The following is a 22085-nucleotide window of genomic DNA, read 5'->3' as shown; positions in this document are numbered from 1 at the left end:
CAGTTTATTCAAGACATTATTCTATTACTACTTATTTATTCATTTACTGTTGTTTGCCAAACAGCACGGTGGTGCAGCGGTTAGGACTGCTGGCTCCAGCCATAAGCTGTATAGATGTTGAACGCCATGGTTCCAAGGAAACCATTACTCCATTATTGGTAAATGCTTCTGTCTTTCATCCACTAGTTTCCATTCATTTCAGTGTGCTATCAAAAATTCAGTGATTAGCGTGACACCTTTCTACATGGTTAATGTGCTGCTGGAAAGCTGATGAAACAACAGAACAGTGGTGGCAGAAATAGGAGTGAAATGTGTTTAAAAGCATAAAGCTCTAAAGGTTTACAGTGCCAGTTGAGTGTGACATGAAGAGGCGCATGGGTCTGACGTGGAGGACAGCAGGTCCACTTGTGTTTGACCCCTCAGTCCAATCAGAGCTCTCAAAGGGAGTGCTGCTCGTGCCTTGTACATAATGGAACAAGTGAATGTCTGAATGATTTAAAACTAGCCCCCAAAACTTTTGTTCCCCAGATGTATTTTTCTGTACAGTTCAGCGTTTTTACAGATATTTTGAAGGTTTGACTGTTCATGAACAACAAAGTAGTGGACTGTGTTGAACTGATGCAGTTGACCTGGTTGAATATTGTCTCTCAGCCGATCACAGGAGAATATAAGACTGAAGCCTGCTATATTGGAATCTAACCTAGACAAAGAGAGGCATTATATCCTTACACTCGAGAAGCTGGAATAATTTGATTATCAAAATAGTGTACATGTTGTTATATGTTATTATTAGTAGTAGTGGTATTATTTGTATCATTATTATTATTATTAACATTATTATTACTTTCGTGTTTGAAGTTTATTCTTATTCTTTGGGAGCTGTGTGTAACAAAAAGCAATTTCCCCCTGGGGATTATTAAAGTAATTCTGATTCTGATTCTGAAAATAGTCCCAGACAATTTCCAAAAGATGACTCCTGATGGTTACTAATAGTGATCCCGTCACTGGATCCGGGCTGATGTGCTGCAATGTTGGGCCCATTTTCTGAGTACATATGCATTTACTCCAAAGCTTGTTACTGCCAGTTTACAGTCAGACCACAGAGCCATTGTCATTAACTTAGAATGAGCCTTTACATCAACAAACAGAATCTGTCTTCTTCCATGGAGTCTGTCATGTTGCATCTCCATGTTTCTACAGCGGCCCACAGTGGCATTTTGAATTTTGAGGTGTGAACGGACTGGTTGGAAGATGAAGAGGATGACCCCTTTATATCAGGAGAACTTTCGGAACCCAATTTTGACAAATGGAGCATCACACTTATTTACCTAAAGGCCACCATAGCCTGTCCTGTTCAGGAAGGGAGGGTGAGTTGCATCTAGTTACCACTAGATGCCACTAAAGCCTACTCAAAGACCTGCTAGTTAGTGGCACAGCAGCTCTTCATGTCAGCAGTGCGGTCATGAGCCCACCCCCTCCACATACTGTCTACATTCTGGCTATCTGTACTGTAGTGAAAGTTGCCGGTTGAGTAAATAATAGACCATTCACAAATCCAGCATTGTATTAAGACAACTTTATAAAAACTTCTGAAGAAACAAAGCGTTTGTAATAAAGTACCTTTGGAGGTTACCTGCAGAAAGTGTTCCAATTTTACAATGTGATAAATACATCAGCTGAACAGAAACATTTTAAAATGCATTTATTAATAACTCATTGACCACGCCTTTGGAGGGTCATGTGGTGTTTGCTAGCTACCTGGTCTTCACCTTGATCATCTGTAATTTCATCCTCAGATACACAAAACAATTCCATTTAACTGAAGCAGTAGTATAAACTCCACAAAAAAGCTCAACAATGTAGAAGTACCATATATTGCCAAAATTAGACAAATACTACCAGTGCAACTGCACAAGCATCTGTGCATGTCCAGTGTCTCTCAGTAAGCTACAACACAGGCTAAAATATCCACACAAAATCCATAAATCAGCACAGACTGATGATGCAGCTCCAGAACTCAATGAGCAGAAAACAGAGAAAGCATTAGTGTTTAGGCTAGAAATCAAACAGAGATCTAAGTGACTGGCTGACAGAGCTTAACCATTCAAAACGGGAACTCATATAAAAAAAATAAAACAGTCATCCTTTGGCTTGTGAGCTGTGGCTGTTAACAGCTGACAGGACTGCACTGAAAGGTAAACCACAACCCCAACACAAAGAAGGACATCTGTGCGCCTATAAATGTCTGGCTGACCGTAATTTCCCATTCATTCACCACTTCATGCTTTCATCAATCTAATGTTAACGCGACCGCAAGCGCATCCACATCGTTTGTTCTTTGGTAAATTCACAGCATGTCGTCGTCGTCTCCTCCTCCATACATGTCGGCCAGTTTCTTGAAGCGGGGTCCCCATTCGTTGAGGCAGTTGTAGTCCTGATCTCCGCTGCTCGATGAGTTCAGGGAGGAAAGGCTGCCTGCGTCAGAGCCACCGCCCTCGTAGTCGAACACCAGCAGGGAGTCGTAGGGGGGTGCTGTTGGGTCATTGTCGGCTGCCTTCAGGTTCTGGGAGCGGAGCAGAGAATGTGTGTTATTTTAGAATGCAGAATCAAGCAATGATTCATTCACGTTTACTCTGGGATCTTTGACTCACATCATCGATGAAGTTGCCGATTTCGTCTGGATTTGCGGGGCGAGGCCGGTACTGAGGAGCCTGGGAGAAGTTTGGCACAACGTCGTTCCTGAACACCTCGGGCCGGTTGTCCAGGCCGCGGTGGAGAACGCTCAGATCGTAGTCCTGGTGGAGGACAGTCGGGGTTACAAAAAAAACATTTGGGCCAACAGTTTGGTCATTATTTCTACAACAAATGTAGTTTGTGATTCTAGTAGTGATGTTTTTATACGGAGGATATCATCTTCTGACATAGACAAAGGTGTGATCCACACTCCTCATGCACCATTTTAGGCCCACATGGGCTCTGGTTTTCATATGGTAAATTTATGGAAAATGTACTTCAGTATTTCCAATTATGCTACTTTCTACGCCATTACAGTGACATTGTATTTGATGTCACTACCTGCATCTACAGCTGTAGTTACTTTGCAGCCTTTGTGCAGCCTCTTGATAAAGAAATCAGAGCCAACCTGCATCCTGACTTACCTGGTCGTCTTCTCCACCTCCCTCTTCATCATAGTAGTAGATGTTGTCTCGGACATCGTCGTCCTGCAACAGAGGCTCCTTCTGCTCTCCTCTTCTCCGTCTCGCAAACAGCAGCAGCAGCAGCACAAGCACTGAACATATAGAGCACAAAGCTTAATATGACACCCTCACACAATTCTGTCACCACAAGTCTAAGCATTTCCCCCAGAGCAGACAGCGGAAAGCCGAGCTCGGGTCTGCCTGTCAGCAGAAGAGATGTGAGGTTCATAGAACTATGATGTTTTGAAGAGTTAATGTAGCCAAACATTACACAATCCTTATATAAAGCTTGTGCTTTTTGGTAAAAAAGTGTGCAGCAGTGTTCAGATCACTGAGCATCCAGAGTTTCCCCCGCTGCCCACAGCTGGTCCAAACAGTGACAAGCTGAGTACGATCACTTCCAACCATAGACGTGATGCAAAGCTTCATGGCTTCTCTTTACCTTCCAAGCTAGAATTTACATCTACAGTCCCTGGAGCTACGATAACAATCTTTCCATACTCCACTCCAATAAAAGATCAGACTTACTGAGCAGCAACAGGATGCCTCCCAGTATTCCCAGGATCAGGGGCAGGTCGGTCTCAGCTGCCCTCCCCCCCACACACACCACTGTTTCCCCTTTGCAGTCACACACTTCAGCCTGGACGGTGCTGTCCTGCTCCAGGCCCTGGTTATCTGAAACCCTCAGGACAACAGTGTAAATTCCACTGGAAAGCTTGGTGACCAATTGTAAGATGATTCCCGTTTCTGCATCAAAGAGGAAAAACAGAGGAAAATTGAGTCATTTTGTCTAATTCCAAATACTTTCAGAGAAATGCTCTAAGTGAAAGACCCATTTCATGATTATCTCTGTTTCCCATAAATTAGCACATCTTGGTCTAAAACTAGCCTTCTTGTAGTTGCATTAGTTTGTGGCTCGTGTCACCCAGGGAGCTGAAAAGAAATTATCAAGTCGTGTATTAGTAGTTTACATACTGTTGTCGTTCATCCTAGCTGTCCAGTTGAACTTCGACGTGCCCTGTAAAGAGACGCTGTATGGAGCAGCAAATCCCGGTCCATCTTTATCGGTTACCGACAGAAGCTGAGGAGGTGATCCCTCCTTACACACCTGAGAAAACACACAAGGTCAGATTCAAGCATTTGTTTCTGCTCATCATGTTCCTGCACTACAATGGCTTTATATATATTTGCATTGAAATATGAATGACACCTATTAAGTGTTTGGAAAGGGAGACACACCTTGATTACACCTCGTTTGTCAATGGTGGGTGCATTATCATTGACATCTTCAAGGTGGATCACTAGAGTACCAGTTCCTGTGGCTGGGACTTCATCTGGCAAGATGACAGACAAACACACATCAGGAGAGCAAAAAACACTGCACTACAGCAGTGCTGAAAACCAGATGACTGTTTACAAGTGTAAATCTTGCCTCCCACCTACCGTCATCATAAGCACCAATGAGTGCTGTGTATTTGTTATCCCTGACGAAGGAGGATTCTCTGTCCATGTCTCTTTTGACTGTGATCAGACCCGTGTCTCTGGCCACGTTCAGCCAGCCTGCACGGTCCATAATTATTTTATACCTGGACATGAACAAGATCACAGACACATGTAAATGTTATGCTAAGCAATACTACGACTAAAATGTTTCAATAATAATTTGAATTGCATTCAGGTAATATTTACTGTGTGTTTTGTTGGACATGTATGCAATTTATGCTAGAGACACTAAATAGCTAAACGCCAATGAATGTGTTTGAAGCCACACAAACAAACTGCAAAGCAAAGGAATGACTGAGTGTACAATTTGTATGGTATCAGAGCTACTGACTAGACAAGTCTGAACAGATGATGTGTAGGACCAGCTTGGGGCAATTGCATTTCTTTTGATACCATGTTTTCTTCATTTGAGCAAATCAAATTAGCAAAAAACTAGGATTTACAAACTTTTACAAGACATAACATCAAGTAAATTGCTTCTGCGCTTTATTACTTTATAATATTTAAGATTAGGTAAGGCACACCCATCAGTACATGGCTGTGCCTTACCAAAGTGTTGACATAGGATGTGCTGGACATTACAGGTTAGAGAATTTGCAGCCTCTACATGATGGCAGATGGACTGTGTTTGTATAGCATAAGATTGATTGATGATTGATTGATAGCAGCTTACTAGTCTTTGACCACTCAAAGTAGTGTAACACAGCATTCACATTCATAAACTGAAAAGTGCCAACTTGCCCAGTATCTTGCCAATGGATACAACAGGCGCCCCCTTTATCATCTCTTATCATGCTCACTGAACTCTCCGTTACTCTTACCTTTTATGCACTGTAATACCGTCATCATTAGCACGCTTAGAGGTTCAACAAAGTGCATTTATCACCTAAACATCTGAACTGGTCACCCTAAATCAACATTTTTTCCCCTGATTTTATTTACCATCGCTAATCTTGTCTAACTGTGTTAGACAAATGTTCAAGGTAAAAAGGTACAACAGAGTTTGATCTTACATGACTTTCTGTTTGCGTGCACTGTCTGGGTCAGAAGCAGTGTACTGCACCACTTCACTGTCGATAGCCAGGTCCTCCCGCCTTGACACAGTCTTCTCTATTGGATTAAAGATTGGAGCTTCATTGACGTCCTGCACAGTCACCACCACTGTGGCGGTGGCAGTGGGCAGTTGAGTAGCAAAAGGAACCTCATTCTCCACTGCAACCAGCAGAGTGTGCGTCCTACTCTTCTCAAAGTCAAGACCCTGGTTGGATGGAATAACACAGCAACACACCATATAACTCATTCTGCTGTACAACTAAAGCCCACAATCTTAACCTTAATTATTTAGGTAACAGTGATTTATTGACATGTCACAATTGTACATCGTGGCAAACAAATCCTTGGTTTGCTTCCTACCTTGGCGGTGGAAATGATTCCGTCTTGTTTGTTACTTCCTGTTTTTACAGAGAAAAGTTTTCCAGGATCACCCTGGACAATTGTGAACTTGGCGTTCCAGGCTGGGGAATGTGCCTCATCTCCATCGGTTACTGATAATGTAATGACCTGAGCGTCCACTTCATTTTCCGCAACTGTTGCCTCATACTGGGAGAATTAGAGGGATGTGTTCAAAGTACGGGAATGAAACAGAGAAAGCAAGGACTGTTAAAAAGACTGCTACTGTTGCTTCCTTAAGTTTTTTTTCCTCTTCCTCTTATGGTATAACTTCGATCATTTCTTCCCTGTACAGCTACATAATTCTGTTTAATACAGTTAACTCACTTTAAGCCAAGAGGTGATTAAAAACTTGCCCTCTAAAATCAAGTAGACCTTTTGAATGTAAAATCTGCCCTCTAGTGTGAAATGTATGGTTGAAGGTGTAAAGATGATTTGATCATGCCCTAAAACTTCCAGGACCAAACCTGATATCCAATCCTACTTTAACTACAAAGGAAAATAGCAGCCCATTACATTACCAAACATTACATTAGTAAGCTACTTAGCTATTAAAATGTCCGTGTTCATGTTTTAGAGCAGATTAGATTTGTTTACTCAGAAGACTACAAGTACTTTGTACTTACAGAACGCTGAGTGAAGACAGGAGCGTTGTCATTGCTATCTGTGACAGTGAGGATTACTTTGGCCACTGCAGACGACCCCTCTCCCACCATGTCTGCTGCCTGTACTTCCAGAATGTACTTTGGGTATTTCTGTTGGAAGAGACGCACAATTAATCAACTGCAAATGTGCAAGCTTGAAAACTTAACAAAACTCAATTTCAGTTGGTGGTGATGTGGTTGTCTGGTCTGCACCAGAGCTCACATTCAAGCATTTAAACCTGTCTAACTGAACAAAGTCAAAAACCAGACTAATAACTAATCATTTCACTAGTTAGTGTGAAAGTGTGCAGAGACAGGTGAAATGCGTTTCAAAAGCTCACCTCTCTGTCTAGCCCACCACCATCAACTCTGATGACTCCAGTGACTGGGTTGATGACAAACAGCATGTCACTGGGCAACTCTGGAGCCTGGCTCAAAATACGGTAACGCAGATCAGAGTTGTCAGTATTTGGCTGGTCAAGATCATTGGCCTCCACCTTTATCACCTCAAAACCTGGAGACAGAGAAGTCAGATGTGGAAATTAAGTACAAAGAATTCTCAGAGCACTTCATTTAAGAGGTAATGTCCACAATAAAGCTGGCCTCTGTGGAGTATTCCCCTAAAGTGTTAAAGCAGGTCCAGGACTTTTTGATATGAAAGCATAGAACAAACAGTAGCAGCTCTATCCTGCTCTTTGACTTTTACAAGAGCAGACACCTTTTTCACGCTTAATTAAGATGACTGTACCTTTTGGTGAGGCCTCAGGAACATTTCCCAGGAAGGTGCTTTGAATGAAAAAAGGTTTGTTGTCATTCTGGTCAATCACGTTCACGATAATATCCATTGGGGTCTCAGCGTTTCCTAAACCATCTGCCACAGCATGCGCTTCAAACTGGAAACACAAACACATTTGTATTATAATAAGTCCATTGTGTATAACTAGAATATGATTGCGGGTGATGTGAAGCACATCCCTACCGTGGTTTCACACTAAATCACTGATCTGATACATAATCCATCATGAATGTTCTGTGATTAACCAACTTTATGAAACTGATTTTTGTGCAGTCAGTTCTAACACAAAGAGCACATGTACAAAACTAACATCAGAGGGCGCTTACCCTGTACTGGTTTTGCCGTTCTCGGTCCAGTGGTTGTGTGAGATACAGAGTACCACTGTCCTTGTCCATGGTGAAGAGTTCAACTGGATCCTTATCAGCTCCTGGACCAGTGATGCTGTAATAGATCTTCTTTACTTTATCGTCACTGGAGCGGATCTGGAGAAAACATACGCAGTCTGAGTTCTACCACTCTCACTGACAAATGTTAGAAGTATTTAGCAACATTTGTAAAGTTATTATTGCACTAACTACAATAAGGAAGCAGTTCAGAGGTCTTTGACGTATGCAGTATATACATTTCTGGGGTACAGAAATTTAGTGTGTGCCTCTTACAATATTCTATATCCTGTTATCAACACCACAGGTTAATGGATAACAGAGCATATATATAAGTTAGAGCCCAACGACTGCGGCGGAAACCAACATGGAGACATCCTATGTAGAAACAAATATTCAAAACTCAGGTCAGTATCACATTCTTATTCACAAGGGACATCATTTCCTCTTACTTGAGATATTTTAAGAGGGTAGGGTCCCCTGTCATTCTCAGCAACATTGATGTCAGGAATAACCCAGTCTCTCTTCCTTCTCTTCAGCCCGCCAACAGACTTTGGGAAAAGCAGGACAGGCACCTGTGGATCGGTTGGGGGGGGGGGACACTTTGTTAGTTTGGGGTGGAAGAGTATAACACGCCTAGAAAGAAACTGCGAAGAAATGCACAAATAGTATCAAGCATTAATATAAAAATACTGATTACGGCAATCTGTGAAGTTCTGAAAATGAACGCTAAAATGCTTTACTCTACTCTACTATGAACTCTAGCACCTGTTTTGCGTCCTTGAGTGTTTGTTTTGTGGGTTAAGCGGTCCTTGGTCTGATAAAGTTTGAGAAACAATGTTTTATACAGTCACTGCCCTGATTTCAGCTTCTTCAGCAAACATGCCCCCCAGCATTTCAGAGCAAGAAAATGGTTAGTTCTTTCAGCTTTTGAAACCTAACTTTTTTTATACTTCATCTCATTTGGATTTGGCTGAGGTGGTAATAACATGTTTCTGTAATATGATAAACTGGAAACACATTTATTATTGGTTTGCATGGAAATCAGGTCTTTTTCACTGACAAACTGCCGATTACAAGGTCTTACAAGGTCTGATGCATGTGGGACCTGCAAAGAATATTTTCCATATAATGCACCGTTTCAAAAGAGTTTTATTTTATACTACAAATGGAGTTGCAAGTTCCCTTCATCTCAATAGCGTCTCTGATCCTACCTCTGTGTGAGAGTCCACTTCAGTAAGGTGATCCTGATGGTTATGGTGTTTATGGTCTCCGTGGCGATGCTCAACATTGTGGTGGTGGTTCTCATGGTAGTGTCCATGCTGAAGTACCCTGACAGTAACAGTCATTTTACGACCTTGGGAGTCCAAGGAGTGGATGAGGAAGTCCCTTAATCTTCCTTCATGGAGAACAACCTCTCTCTTGACCTAGAAGGGGAAAAACACTCATCAGTCAAGGCCAATTTACATTTTGGAAAATTCTCTAGATGACCAAATCAAACTGTCAGTGATCAACAACAGTGTTGCTGTTCAACCAAATCTCAGCTCAGGTCAATATGGTATGTATGTAAAGAAAAAGACGAGAAAACATGTTGGGGTCTCAGAGCTACTGCTGCCACATCTTGTGATTCACATGGATTCTATTCAGTGTAAAAGGAACCACCCAGACATCATCCAAGTTGAGTCTAAATGGTGTGAATGCTGCATGTTCTACTGCAAAAAAAAAAAAAGACTTATTTCCACGTCACCTTTTTTGGCACATAACTCCTTCCACAGTTTAATGTAGAAGCGTCATTCAAACATCAAAATGTTCAGCTTATTCAGGACATTCCCGCGATGACTTTTCACCTTTATGCCATTCATAATTTCTGTGAAATTTTCCCCATTCAAATTAATGAAAATATACATTCACCTAGAAACCCCATTCAGACATCAAAATATTCCATATCACACACAGATTTCAAAAATGAATTGAATTTTCATCCCTCTTCAGATTTTGCATTAGTGTGTATGTAGCGGGATGTTCAGAGCTAGAGTGGATGACATCCTCACTAGAGTGCAGAGGAGCTGTAAAATCATAAACATTTTGCCTTTAATTCGCTCACACGCCCACAGTGTCTAACTCAGACTCACAATTTCTACATCAAAATGTAGGAAAACTTGTGCTTGTCACAGAAATGTGGCCACAGAAACAAAACAAAGAAAAACTTACTGTTGGCTGTATGAGCCTACCACCTGCCACACTGACTCCCCTATTAACAGAGCACAAATTTGTTCAGGAGATCGTGTTCAGGAGATGCTCTATTCTCCAATGGTACATTTAAGCAATGACAGTGACTGCCTTGAGCTAAAATCTGGATTTTCAGAGGTGCACCTCAGCTGAAATCCCAATAAAAAGACCTGTGAGCGCGCGCGCGCACACACACACACACACACACACACACACACACACACACACACACACACACACACACACACACACACACACACACACACACACACACACACACACACACACACACACACACACACACACACACACACACACACACACACACACACACACACACACACACACACACACACACACACACACACACACACACACTTTGACCAATGACCTGAGTCATTTAATGTAGGTTCACAATAAAGTAACGTGTCAGTCCAGGACTGAGATGGCTGTCAACAGCAGGTGGTGGATTCTTATCGGATGTGACGGTGCATTCAAGGGCAGTAGGAAATCCCAGCGCTCAAATCATGGATCCTTAAGCTATGAACTACTACTTGGGATTCTCAGCTGAAGGAAATCAGTTAACTAGTGAAGTTAAACAGTACATCAACAATATCATTCAACTTCTGAATCATGTTCAACCTATTCAGAATATTCAACTTAATCAAGGGTTGAGGTCAATTTCAACTCCTCTCTACTGATTTGTAACTCAAACATTGAAATGTTCCACGTTTCATAGTTTCTGGTCGTTATTCAACTCTTAAATCCCATTCATAGTCGTTAGAACCTCATTCATGTTCCTTCAGCTGATTCGTTATTCAAGTCAAAAGCCGGCAATCCAGTTTGGCGTTGGGAAGCAAGAAATTGCATTCTCTAGTTTGTGTTGTTACTGCATATCTGATTAAAATCAACTAGATTGTGAACTAGACTGAGAATTTGTTTCAATCTGGTTTGTGAGCATCAGGCATTGAAATTTTGCAATCAATTCTGTTATACTCTACTCACCCTCAATACGCCGTCTCCCTGCACCATGAAACGTGTGTCATCACTGCTGAAAGGAAATTTTGTGCGGTCTGTGCAGTCCGTAAAGCCCACTGGGATCGAACAGAAGAAACAGTTATCCGTTACACATGCAGCACAGAGAAATAATTGGCAAATCTTCAGTACAAAGCACATTAATGTACACCCTTCTGCAAAAATGATAATTCTACATGCTGTGTCACTGCTTCTTCCACGAAAACGGTGACAAAGATTAAATCTACATCTCTTACATACTTAACAGGTGGAGACCAGTCTGGATCTAGGCCAAAATACTAGTTAAAGGGGTCTGGAACAAAATTACACTGGTGATGTGAAAGCCAGTTTGCAGTCATTGAGCCCACCCTCTAGTCACCATAATTAGCAAGATTATTGTCTGCTCTCATGAGCAAGCTGTGGTCGAAAAAGTGAATTAGCATGTTCAAAACTAGCTGATAGAAAAGGAAGTGCATTTAAGGATGAGTGTTTGAGAAATGCGCATTCATTTTACCCCAGAGAAGCACAGTGGACATACAATGGCCATAGAAGTAAGAGTGGTAAAACACACTCAAGTCTGTGAGCAAAGGCAGCATGGAGTTTTTGGGCCGTTCATGCATGGCCTCAAATCCAAAAGTTTTGTGGATTTCCAGCTGCAGGACAGAAACATGACAGTGCTCAAGGTCTGTGGTGTATGCCTTTCAGAGGAAGCTGGAGGTGTAAAGCTTTCACATCAAGTCACATTCAAATACTACTATTGGTCAAAAAGTTAAAATGAGTCAGATAAATCTATGCTCTTCACACAAAACACTGCTTTATCTCACGTAATCAGATTAATTAGAAATGGTGCCTTTTAGGTGTTTCTCAAGAGGACGAAATAAAAAAATCAAATAATTAAAATTGAACTATTTGAAGTGTTTGTGAAACTAATTAAAAACAAATGTATAAATGTCCACAGTAATGTATTTCTTTAGATTTTAATGCAACACGATTGCTCAATGCAAAACTGCAACTACACCATGTAGTATGTGAGCCTTAAAAAAGGGTTAGGGAAAATAAAAACAAAAAACCTCAAGCTCCATTTTGGAGCTGCGCCTAGGTCAAAACCTTCCTGATAATAAGGAGATGGGTTCCTTCAGTGGTCAGTTCTCATCTCCAGTATTAGAGACACACCGACTGTGGATGGTAAAAGTCTTTCCTGTCCATAGTCCTTGTTGGAAATGTGACATGATGAAAACTAAAATGAACTGACACATTTTTAGAGAGCTAAAAATAAACAGAATTATGAGAATGATTCTAAATTCAATCATTTTGGCTTTTTGTTTTACAACGATGGCCAATATTACCTCAATATATCTCCAATCACTGCATTTCTTTGATTAACTGATTAATGAATAACTGTATAATGATTAATTGAAACACTTGTCGCAATGTAACCATGCAGGAAAATCTCTTCAAAGCTAATATGTAAAACAACATTTTTATAATGACAGAACTTGACCAAAACATCAAACTGTCTTGGCTGATAAAGCACAATCTGATGTTGCCTCTCTCCTGCTAAAAGAGTCACAGCACCACCTGTTGTCATACTCTGTCCAGGACGATGTTACTACACATCAGCTACAACACATACAGACAGCCCTAACACAGCATCAAACTGCTGATCTAGAACAAGCAGTCCGAGTGCCTGTCTTCACTCTTACTCCAAGGTAGCGCACAAGCTGCACTCGGTACAAAAGCTCTCAACTTAGACTGCTGAATTTGGTTTTCAGTCATGCTGCAGGGTGGAGTTTAACTGTTGAGGAAGTGTTAAGGCTACACAGAGCAAACCAGACGTTTCACCTTGTGTTAAAACAGACAAGCAAAAGTGTTCCAATCAATCAAACACCTAATCAATTATCCTAATAAGACAGCTGAGACAAAAGAGAACAGTGGAAAGCATTCTTGACCCAACAGCCATGCAAAACTACAGCATTTTTCCAAATCAGTGACAGTCCAGTGGAAACATAGAAAAAACACATATAACCACTTTCAGTAAACAAAAATAAAATTAAGCACTCTTTGTCTTTGAGTATTTGACACCATTTGAAAAGCGAGGCCTGCTCAACAGGCTTGGGGACATTGTTTTGCCCGGCAGCATTATAAGGTACAGACTGTGAGCAAGTTGAGACGTGTGGTTGTTTGGGCTGCATGTGAGAACAATGTGCACAGCTAATCCGTAGAAGGCCACCTTTAGAAAAGACTTTAGAAAAGCTAAGGGGCTTGATCTACTGCTGTAACCCAGGTCTAGCTGTCTCCATAACTAAAATGCTCTTTCTAGATTGTACAATCCAAAATTATATCCATATACACATGCACATATTCATTCAGGTTCATTAGGCAGTGACAGAAAGAACAGCTTCATGGTTTATTCTTACCTCTGCCCAGTCTCATCCCAGGCATCAGGTGCTTTCTGGTCACTTTGAAAATCAAAAAATCTGACTGGAATCCAGGTACACATGTTGACTCCTCAGCAGTAGCCAAGACTGAGGCCTGGGGAGGAAAAACAGACTTTTAATTTATCATAAGCCAGATATGTGGAAAATGTGCAATCAGCAGGCTACCAGGAAACTTCCTCAATTTGATTTTATAGAGTCAGCTTTAAGGCATTCTGTTAGTGTGATGAAAACGGTGTTCAGCCTCAGTAGATAAACAAAAGTAACTAACAAATGTCTAGTTATGCAAGTAACGTCATCTACAAAAAATAGTTGCTATTTTAGGAGTTACAGTGAACTTGCATATGATTTGAAACGATCAAGACTGCAAAGGCGGATTTAAGTGCTTTTGACTGGGGCCCCTCGCCAGGACCCCAATACACTGGCACTAACAGAACAGTGGTGGGAACGGAATGCTAGAGTACAGCACCTGTGAGGGAGGACGGAACGTTTATCTCTAGGGTCTGCGGGGTACCCCAGGGTTAATGAATGATTCTGGAAAAAGGTGACACCCACTAGTGTGAACTCAGTGTCATTTTCGGTCAAACCGAAACGTGTCGGATCGGAATTTAACCTGCCGACGACGTCATCAACGCAGCAAGGGCGAGGCCCGTGGAGACCCACGGACTTCGAGGACAGCAGGAACCCACATGAAGAAAATGGCGATTTAAAACGGCATAGTTGACACAGTAATACATTACTTTAAATAAAAAAAATTTTTATTTAAAACCTGTTCATCAATGCAGACTTGTTACATGCACAAGGCAGAACTTGTTAACTTACAATAGTTGCTGTTGTTCCGCCATTAACACCCGCCCCAAACACCGACCTCGGTCAGTGACACGAATAAAAAAGATTTTGCTTAAATAAAAGAAAAAGTTGCTCGCTGCATAACCGAGAAACTATTAGCACATTACCAGAAATGATGAGAGAGAAACAAAGGTCCCTAGAGACAGGCACCCAGCCAGTGTCGGGCCAGACAGGAATAAGTAAGGTAACATATGAAGTGCTTTTAGTGTTTTAAACGGACACAGACAGAGATTAGAGGAAGCACATTAAAGAGTCACGGAAACACACAGCAGGAAATCCCACCTGAAGAACGACGGTTAAAATGGCCAAAACCGCGAGCCGAGCGGTCCCCATCTGGCTGGAAGTCCTCCTTTTGATACTCCTCGAAATTCAGCGGGGAAAAAACACAAAAAGCCGTGTAATTAAATATTTCTCTGTTAGTTCCGAGTCCTTTTCGTAGTCTCTTCTTTGTCTCGTGCCCTCCTAAACGTAGTTTCAGTCTGAGAGTTCAGCTGCGCGAGGCGAGCCGCCGCAGGTACTTTCAGGGTGTGACGTCAGCTCACAGGTGCGCGGGTTCCGGGTTCCGGGTTCCTGATATGGGCAGACGGGCCGGGACACAGATACCGGTGGTTTCTGCTGTTTTTAGCCAGCACCGAGCTGTAGCTGAGCTTAGGGCAACTTTCTGTCTCATTTCCTCTTACTGGCCATCACTAACCACCACCCCCCACCCACCCCCCTCTGTCAGTTCTTCAAATAATCTTTATTGGCATGACTAATAAAAGAAACCAAACCAGATTACCAAAGCAGAAGTGGTGAGAGAGGCACTCATATCTATAACTCAACTAATAGTGATAATACCTCACGGTAAAAAGAATCATTTGCTATAGTGAAAGTCCTATTAAATATGACTTTGACATCAAAATATACTTAAAGTACCAAAAGTAAAAGTGCTCACCATCAGAATGATATATGCTAAATTATTGGATTACAGTTATTGATGTGTTCATCCCTTGGGTGTTGTTAAATGTGGAGTTAACATACTGCTGGCTAACTTGTGCCTTTCCCCCTAAATCCTCATTTAAATAATATATAATAGTAATATTCATCTTTCATTTCTTGGTTTTATTTGTTAACCTGAATCTACAAAGTATCTAAAGCTGTCAGATAAATGTAGTGGAGTCAAAACTCTGATATTTGCCTCTGAGATGTAGTGGAATAGAGCAGAAAAATACAAATACTCAAGTAAAGAATAAGTATGTCGTATTTGTACTTAAGTACAGTACTGGACTACATGTACTTAGGTACATTCCTCAAATACAAAGCCGTACAGAAAATAATTAACATTGACAAATGATTAACAATAAATATGCAATGATGTGCACAATCATATTATAAAATGATACAAATAATAATACAGTTTGAACATTAGCACAACATTCAAATTGTATATACAGCATGTGTGTGATTTTATACTCATGCTTTGAATTAAAAAATCTGTCCTCAAATGAAGTCAAAAATGTTTGTTAAACCACAGCAATAGAAGTTTCCGGTTCCCCATTTTCTACAGCTAAAATCAGATCACTCAAAATAATGAGACAGGACAGATTTCACAATGTCGTTCAGCTACATTTAATGTGCTGTGGCTCACACTTCCTAGTTTTGTATTTCATTGGTGTTTATTTTACTTAGTTTTTAGTTTTTGCTTTTACATTCAAATTAATTTCAGGTGAGTTTCCACAGTGAGTTTGCTTGTTTCAACTGACTTTTTATTGTTTTTATTTATTATATGATGTAGGGTGTGTCCGTTTCTAAACAGTTTAAGTAATTCTTTAAGAGGAAGAAGTCCACATTCTCTGAATCCAGCTTCTTTGTCCCTGGTTTCTTCACCCCACAATGACAGTAAACTAAATATCTTTGGGTTGTGGACAACACAAGACATTTGAGGATGTTATGTCTGACTTTGGGAAGCATTGTTTGATATTTTTCACCATCTTCTGACATTTGGACCAAACACGTAACTAATTAATTGAGGCAATAATCAACAGATTAATTGACAATATAAATAATTGTAAAGTCACATAGGCATTACAAATAGTTTTAGTGAACTGCTACGTAATAATGTTGTATTTACACAGTAAACAGTTAAAGCCCACTGTTAGGCAGACAGACACTCCCAAGACACACACAGACTTCTTGCCTGTCAGAGAAAACAGTTGTCAGTACACTCCAATCCAACCAGTACAGAGCTGATATAATAACTGCTAATAATTTCAGGATGTGTATATTCCACTCTCTTGTCTGACCTCTGTATCCAAACTGTCATTCAGTAACATCAATATTTAATCCCTAAGAGAAGAGCACTTCCTCCATCCATCCATCCATCCATCCACCCCTCTCTGCTCCTGACTGTGTGGATGTCAGCTGACTGAGAGTCCACTAGGTTAATAGACTGCACTGTGACCTGATTTGCAGTCATAATGTCTGAGGACTACTGACTGCATCCCACTGTTTCAATCAAATAAGATCAAAACAAAGTGGATAGGCTATAGAGTTGTCCTCTTTTTCACTGCCATACACTGTACCAGATACTGAAATGCTGTGTATTTGCATCATTTCATATAGCATTTTATGTGATCCATTATTTAGAGAGTCAGCGAGGCCAAATTATTACAGTTACTTCAATAGTTTCAGTGCATTTTTCTGCAAATACTTAATTTTACCTAAGCAGGAATTTTCATGTAGGAGTTTTACTTTTAATCGAGTATTATTATATTATATGGACAGCACTTCTATGATCTGAAAACTTCTTCCACCCCTGGTCCCAACCAACTTGACCTGGATTACCTGGAGGATGTGGCCGACAAAGGTGGGTTCCTCGAAGGAAACTTGAAAGCCAGGCTAAACTTGCTATTCCTCCCCAGTTGAGACAGCCTCACAGAGATCCAAACTAATTGTGTGTTCGGGTAGTCCTTTCAAACTCTTCAAAGAGTAGGGTTGCCCCTGGACTGTCACACTATGTAGATAACACTCAAAAAACATGAGAAATTTACATGAAATCTGACTTTACACAATGAATTCCCTTTAAACACATAATGAACAACTGACATTGGGCCACAAGGTTAAACTGTACTGTGGTAGACACCATATCTAGACCGACAAGAACACCTCTTTGTAGCATGAAGAAAGAAAAGAAAAGTAGTAACTAGTAACTAGTTGTTAGCTAACGTGGGGACAAGCTAACAGGCAGTGGCTAATATTGTCAGTCAAAGAAAAAGGAGTTAGGAGCACATAAACACATTTCTGTCACTTGTGGTTACAACACAAGGAAGCACTCATTGCATACAAAGCATAAATGGGATTAATGCAGACAATCTAAGTGAAATTTTGCTAGCTCAGCATTTTCTTCCCTCTCAGCAATGCTAAAATTAGCTAGGGACCAGAAAACATGATCATTAACTCTTTAATGTTCAGTGTTAAGAGAAGACTTTCTTGGACACACCATCTGTGTGCTCCTGGTGTCTGATGAATGTATGCTCTTATAACTCTTAGAATTGTAGCAGGGACTTCATTTTAAGGAGCTAGCAAGTCCTTGCTAACGCTTATCAGAATGATTCAGCAAACAGTTTGACAGCATGGCTTCAAATGTCACTAAACTATTAATGAGAGCAAACAACAGCAAAATCTAAATGTACTCACTGTGATTAGCAGCAATCTGAAGCTGCTGTGGCTCTTTTTATGAATTCTACTTCCAGAACTATTTCTGCTAAGTGATATTAAATAACACAACACCTAAATACTGATAGATAGGCCTACCTGATTATTGCAATTTTCACATTACTGTGTTCAGACATGAGCATTCTTTGTATAGTAACACTCTATTTAGCACTAACGGTCTCCTCTGTATGTCATTGCTGAAGTTGCATTACATTTCATAAATTGGGAGCCATTGTAGTGTGGCTCTAAGGACGGGTGCTTGGCCAACATTCAGCCTCAGTTGTATGTTTAGATTAACATTACGTTAGCATGCTAACATGCTAAATCTTTCTGCATGCTGATGATTCAGGTGTTAGCGTAGCCTATCTTCTGGTGCCACTCTCAGACCAGTTCTTGTCCGTGGCAGTGGGCAAAATATAAGACTACTCTAGTTGTCTCCATTTTTCATTATTCAGCAGTTTTGTTTTCTGGTATGAGCTCGACCATGGCTGCTTCTTGTATTGTCATTCGACTGATTCACATGCACAGACTCTTAAAACAGCCTAGTATGGAGCTGTACTTTCAAATATTCCTGTGAAAGATGTGTCCTGTTCATTGTTTTTGTGAGAACCACCATGTGGAATTATTATCCCACTAAACAAGCACATACAGTAGGCTATAGTGACTATATAATGGGATACTTAAAAAATAAAAATGAATGTATGCTATGAAAAGATGGAGAATGCTCCCAATGGCCTTTGTCCTAATATTACTGAATACTTAAATGTAATGTACTTGTTGTGAAATATCACTAGAGTCATGGAGGTAACAGGAAACATAACGTGTTTGAACACAAGGAATAAGAAAGTAGGAAGGAGAACTGTGAAATCTGTCTCAGCAGATCTGAGATTGGAGTTCTTAAGAACAGTCATTTCAGCTGTCCCTTTCATCGTAGGCATTCTACTATATAGTCTAGAATCTCATGCTGCTACAGCCTCAGAGTGAATACGTGTTAAAGACTTCAAAAAGCTATTAAGTGATGTTATCTTCGGCCCTTCCCCTCCATCAGTCATCCATCCTTCCCACAGAAGGACAGAGGGATGTGGGGGCTGAAGAATGGTTGGTCAGTTTACAGTGGCCACCACTTAGCCAGTGAAAAGGGTCAGTGTGGGACAGAGAGGGAGGTAAAGGAAGGAGGGAGGCAGAGTGGGAGGAAGGCACTGACCAGTGTCAGATTACATTATTAGTTTGTTGAGTTTAAAGAGGGAGTGATTCACCTCCTCATGTGGGATCATGGGTGTAATCACCAGTGGTGGAAGAAGTACTCTTTCACTGAATGACAGAGTCTGCAACCTCTTTTATACACAGATTTGGTCATATTTGTTGAAATTCTCTGTAATCAGTAAATCTAATGGTTTCACACAAAAACCAGTAACCAAAAACACACTTAACACCTGCTCAGTTTCATACACGCAACACCAGAGGTTACAATGATACTGTGGAATAAAACAATCTAAACAATCCCTGCAGCATGATGGCAGAGACACCACGGGCTCTATGTCATCTGGGTGGGGTTCAAATTTTATAGAACTGGTCTGTTTGTGAATGTACACGTAAGGTACTTTAACGGCTCCCAAGTCAACAACACTGTCAACAGTTGGTACTTTTTTGAATTAATCTTTTGCAATAAAACAATGTTCCTCCCAGCATAAGTCAGTATAAAATCCATCCATCCATCCGTCCATTGTCTATACTGCTTATCCGTCAGGGTTGTGGGGGAGCTGGAGCCAATCCCAGCTGACTTTGGGCGAGAGGGGGGGTACACCCTGGACTGGTCGCCAGCCAACCAAAGGGCCGACACATAGAGACAGACAACCATTCACACTCACTCTTACGGGCATGTCTCTGGACTGTGGGAGGAAGCTGGAGTATCTGGAGAAAACCCACACAAGCACAGGGAGAACATGAGAACACCACACAGATGAGCAACACTTAACATAATAATGTACACATATAACATATAATGTTTTTTCAGTTTCACATTAGACCAGTACCTTTGCATCTTTTGGCATGGCCAAAAACAGTGAGTGAAGAATCATTTAACCCTGAAAGATCAGGGATTTCTACTGTTATGTGCTTTCTGTGGATAACGTTAAACTGTATTGCTTTGGTACGATTGCAGGCTGAAATGAATTGAACATGTACTGGAATTTTACTTTGTGCTGGCAGGAGTGTTTTCCTCTGAGCCAAAAGTTCTCTGATGCAAATCTGACATATTCTCTGCTAATTACATCAGTGCCTCAGTGGGGGCACAGCATGTCAGTCAGTAACAGAGTAGTCCTCCTGTCATCCAGGAAAAAGACTATTTCCTATTGAGGGGTAGTGTTCAAGAGCGACAAGGCTCAGCCCACCTCCCTCGCAGAAGATTGATGCTTCACATTCCAGAAGCCTTTTTTCATTGCAAACGTCCCAGTCACTAAATGTCCAAAATCTTTGCCCATGCAGGTGGCGAGCACTCAATGAAATAGTTCCTTGTCCATGAGAACCATGAGGAGTGCCTGGTGGCTGGAGGAGTGCCCCCACCCCTCGTCTCCAATAATATAAGTCACCTGCTAGCTAGCTAGCTAACTGAGCTATGTTCCACGCACAGATATAACTTTCCTGGTGTGTTTTATCCAGTGCCTCCTGGTCCTTTTATCAGCCAGGAAGCCAAAAAACAAAAAGAGAATGTCTCATTGACTGCTGTGCATTATTTTCTGAAATAAGGTCACATGGCAGTCCACCGAAGTGCCAGGACTCTATCTGCAGTAGCAGACACCTACGCCTGAAAGCCATTGTTTTAATAGATAGATGATGCCAGCAATGTTATTCCAGCTTAGAGAAGGACTTGACGTGTGCAGCATTTCCTCCACTCCAAACCTGACCAGTTATTGCTGCGCACTGATCAAACCAAAGGGGTTTAGAGTACAGTTGATGCATCCTCACTATAATCCTGCCACAATTTGCTTATGTTTGAAATGTGTCTGACCTTGTACATTTAACAGTGATTTTCTTATCTTTACAATAATAATACAATAACACGTTATGCAACCATCTAACCTGCCCAGCCACTGTGTGCAGACTTCCCAGATAATTAAAGCTAAACAAACAATGTTCTCTTCTTGGCCTTTGTGTTGACAGCATCAACATTCCTCTGGCATCTGATGACCTCTTTGTATTTTACATGCAGCTGTTCAGTTAGTAAAAGCTATGATAATAACCAGCTAATAACCAGAGCTATAGCACTCTACCAAACACCTTATTCCAGTTGAACAAGTAACCCACTGACCTCAACTGTGTTTATTCTAAGCACATTTCTTATCCGTTGTGGGAGTTTTAACAGTAAAATATTCATTCTGTTTCACCCACTTTCTCACACACATGCAAACAAGCCTCATGTCCTTCCACTATCAGACTGGAATGTGTTACAAACTCCAGATGAACTTGAATCTGGTTAATTAGTAGAGAAAGTGACTGGTTGGGAGTGGCCATGGCACTAGAGGAGGGCCGAGGATGTTATCTATGTAGGAAGCACTTTTAAAACAGACGTTACACAGTGGCCGCGTTTTACAAGAGGAAGAATACTCTCACACTCATGCTGCCCTCAAGAACAGAACTGTAATAACTGTGGTGCATGCTAGCATTGTCACTATTATTGTATTATTCTATTTTTAATACATATTTTTATATATTTATATTTTTACTTTGAGATTGAAGTGTCGTCTTGTTCTTTTTGGAGCTGTGTGTAACAAAAAGCAATTTCCCCCTGGGGATTATTAAAGGAATTCTGATTCTGATTCTGATTATAGCTCATATTGCCTTGCTAGCATTAGCATTTAGCTGAAACAATTGCTGTGCATGCATACTCTGTGCTG

General features: G+C 41.0%; 1 protein-coding gene across 1 annotated transcript; it reads right to left on the bottom strand.

The window, feature by feature from the left end:
• Positions 1-1561: 1561 nt before the first annotated feature.
• LOC139210475 (B-cadherin-like) lies at positions 1562-14951 on the bottom strand. The gene is made up of 18 exons (XM_070840459.1): positions 14782-14951; positions 13633-13747; positions 11207-11295; positions 9182-9399; positions 8425-8557; positions 7916-8071; positions 7542-7686; positions 7135-7307; positions 6776-6904; positions 6114-6299; positions 5714-5958; positions 4641-4783; positions 4437-4531; positions 4173-4305; positions 3726-3944; positions 3159-3289; positions 2652-2795; positions 1562-2563 (listed from the first exon to the last, which is right to left on the bottom strand). Exons 1-18 carry the CDS (start codon positions 14830-14832, stop codon positions 2348-2350), a joined length of 2721 nt encoding a protein of 906 aa, XP_070696560.1. The 5' UTR covers positions 14833-14951; the 3' UTR covers positions 1562-2347.
• Between the last annotated feature and the right edge of the window lie 7134 nt (positions 14952-22085).

This window comes from Pempheris klunzingeri, chromosome 12, assembly GCF_042242105.1.
Source record: "Pempheris klunzingeri isolate RE-2024b chromosome 12, fPemKlu1.hap1, whole genome shotgun sequence".
Taxonomy (NCBI): domain Eukaryota; kingdom Metazoa; phylum Chordata; class Actinopteri; order Acropomatiformes; family Pempheridae; genus Pempheris; species Pempheris klunzingeri.
The sequence above is the reverse complement of the archived record's forward strand: the minus strand, read 5'-3'. Positions and strand labels throughout refer to the sequence as shown.

Bases quoted from the DNA above. Each gene is read 5' to 3' on its own strand.
- LOC139210475 (XM_070840459.1), bottom strand. From the start codon at position 14,832: ATGGGGACCGCTCGGCTCGCGGTTTTGGCCATTTTAACCGTCGTTCTT. The intron at 4,306-4,436 runs GTGTGTCTCCCT...GTGTTTTCTCAG, and splicing joins ACAAACGAGGTGTAATCAAG to GTGTGTAAGGAGGGATCACC. The intron at 2,796-3,158 runs GTAAGTCAGGAT...GTCCTCCACCAG, and splicing joins GAGGTGGAGAAGACGACCAG to GACTACGATCTGAGCGTTCT.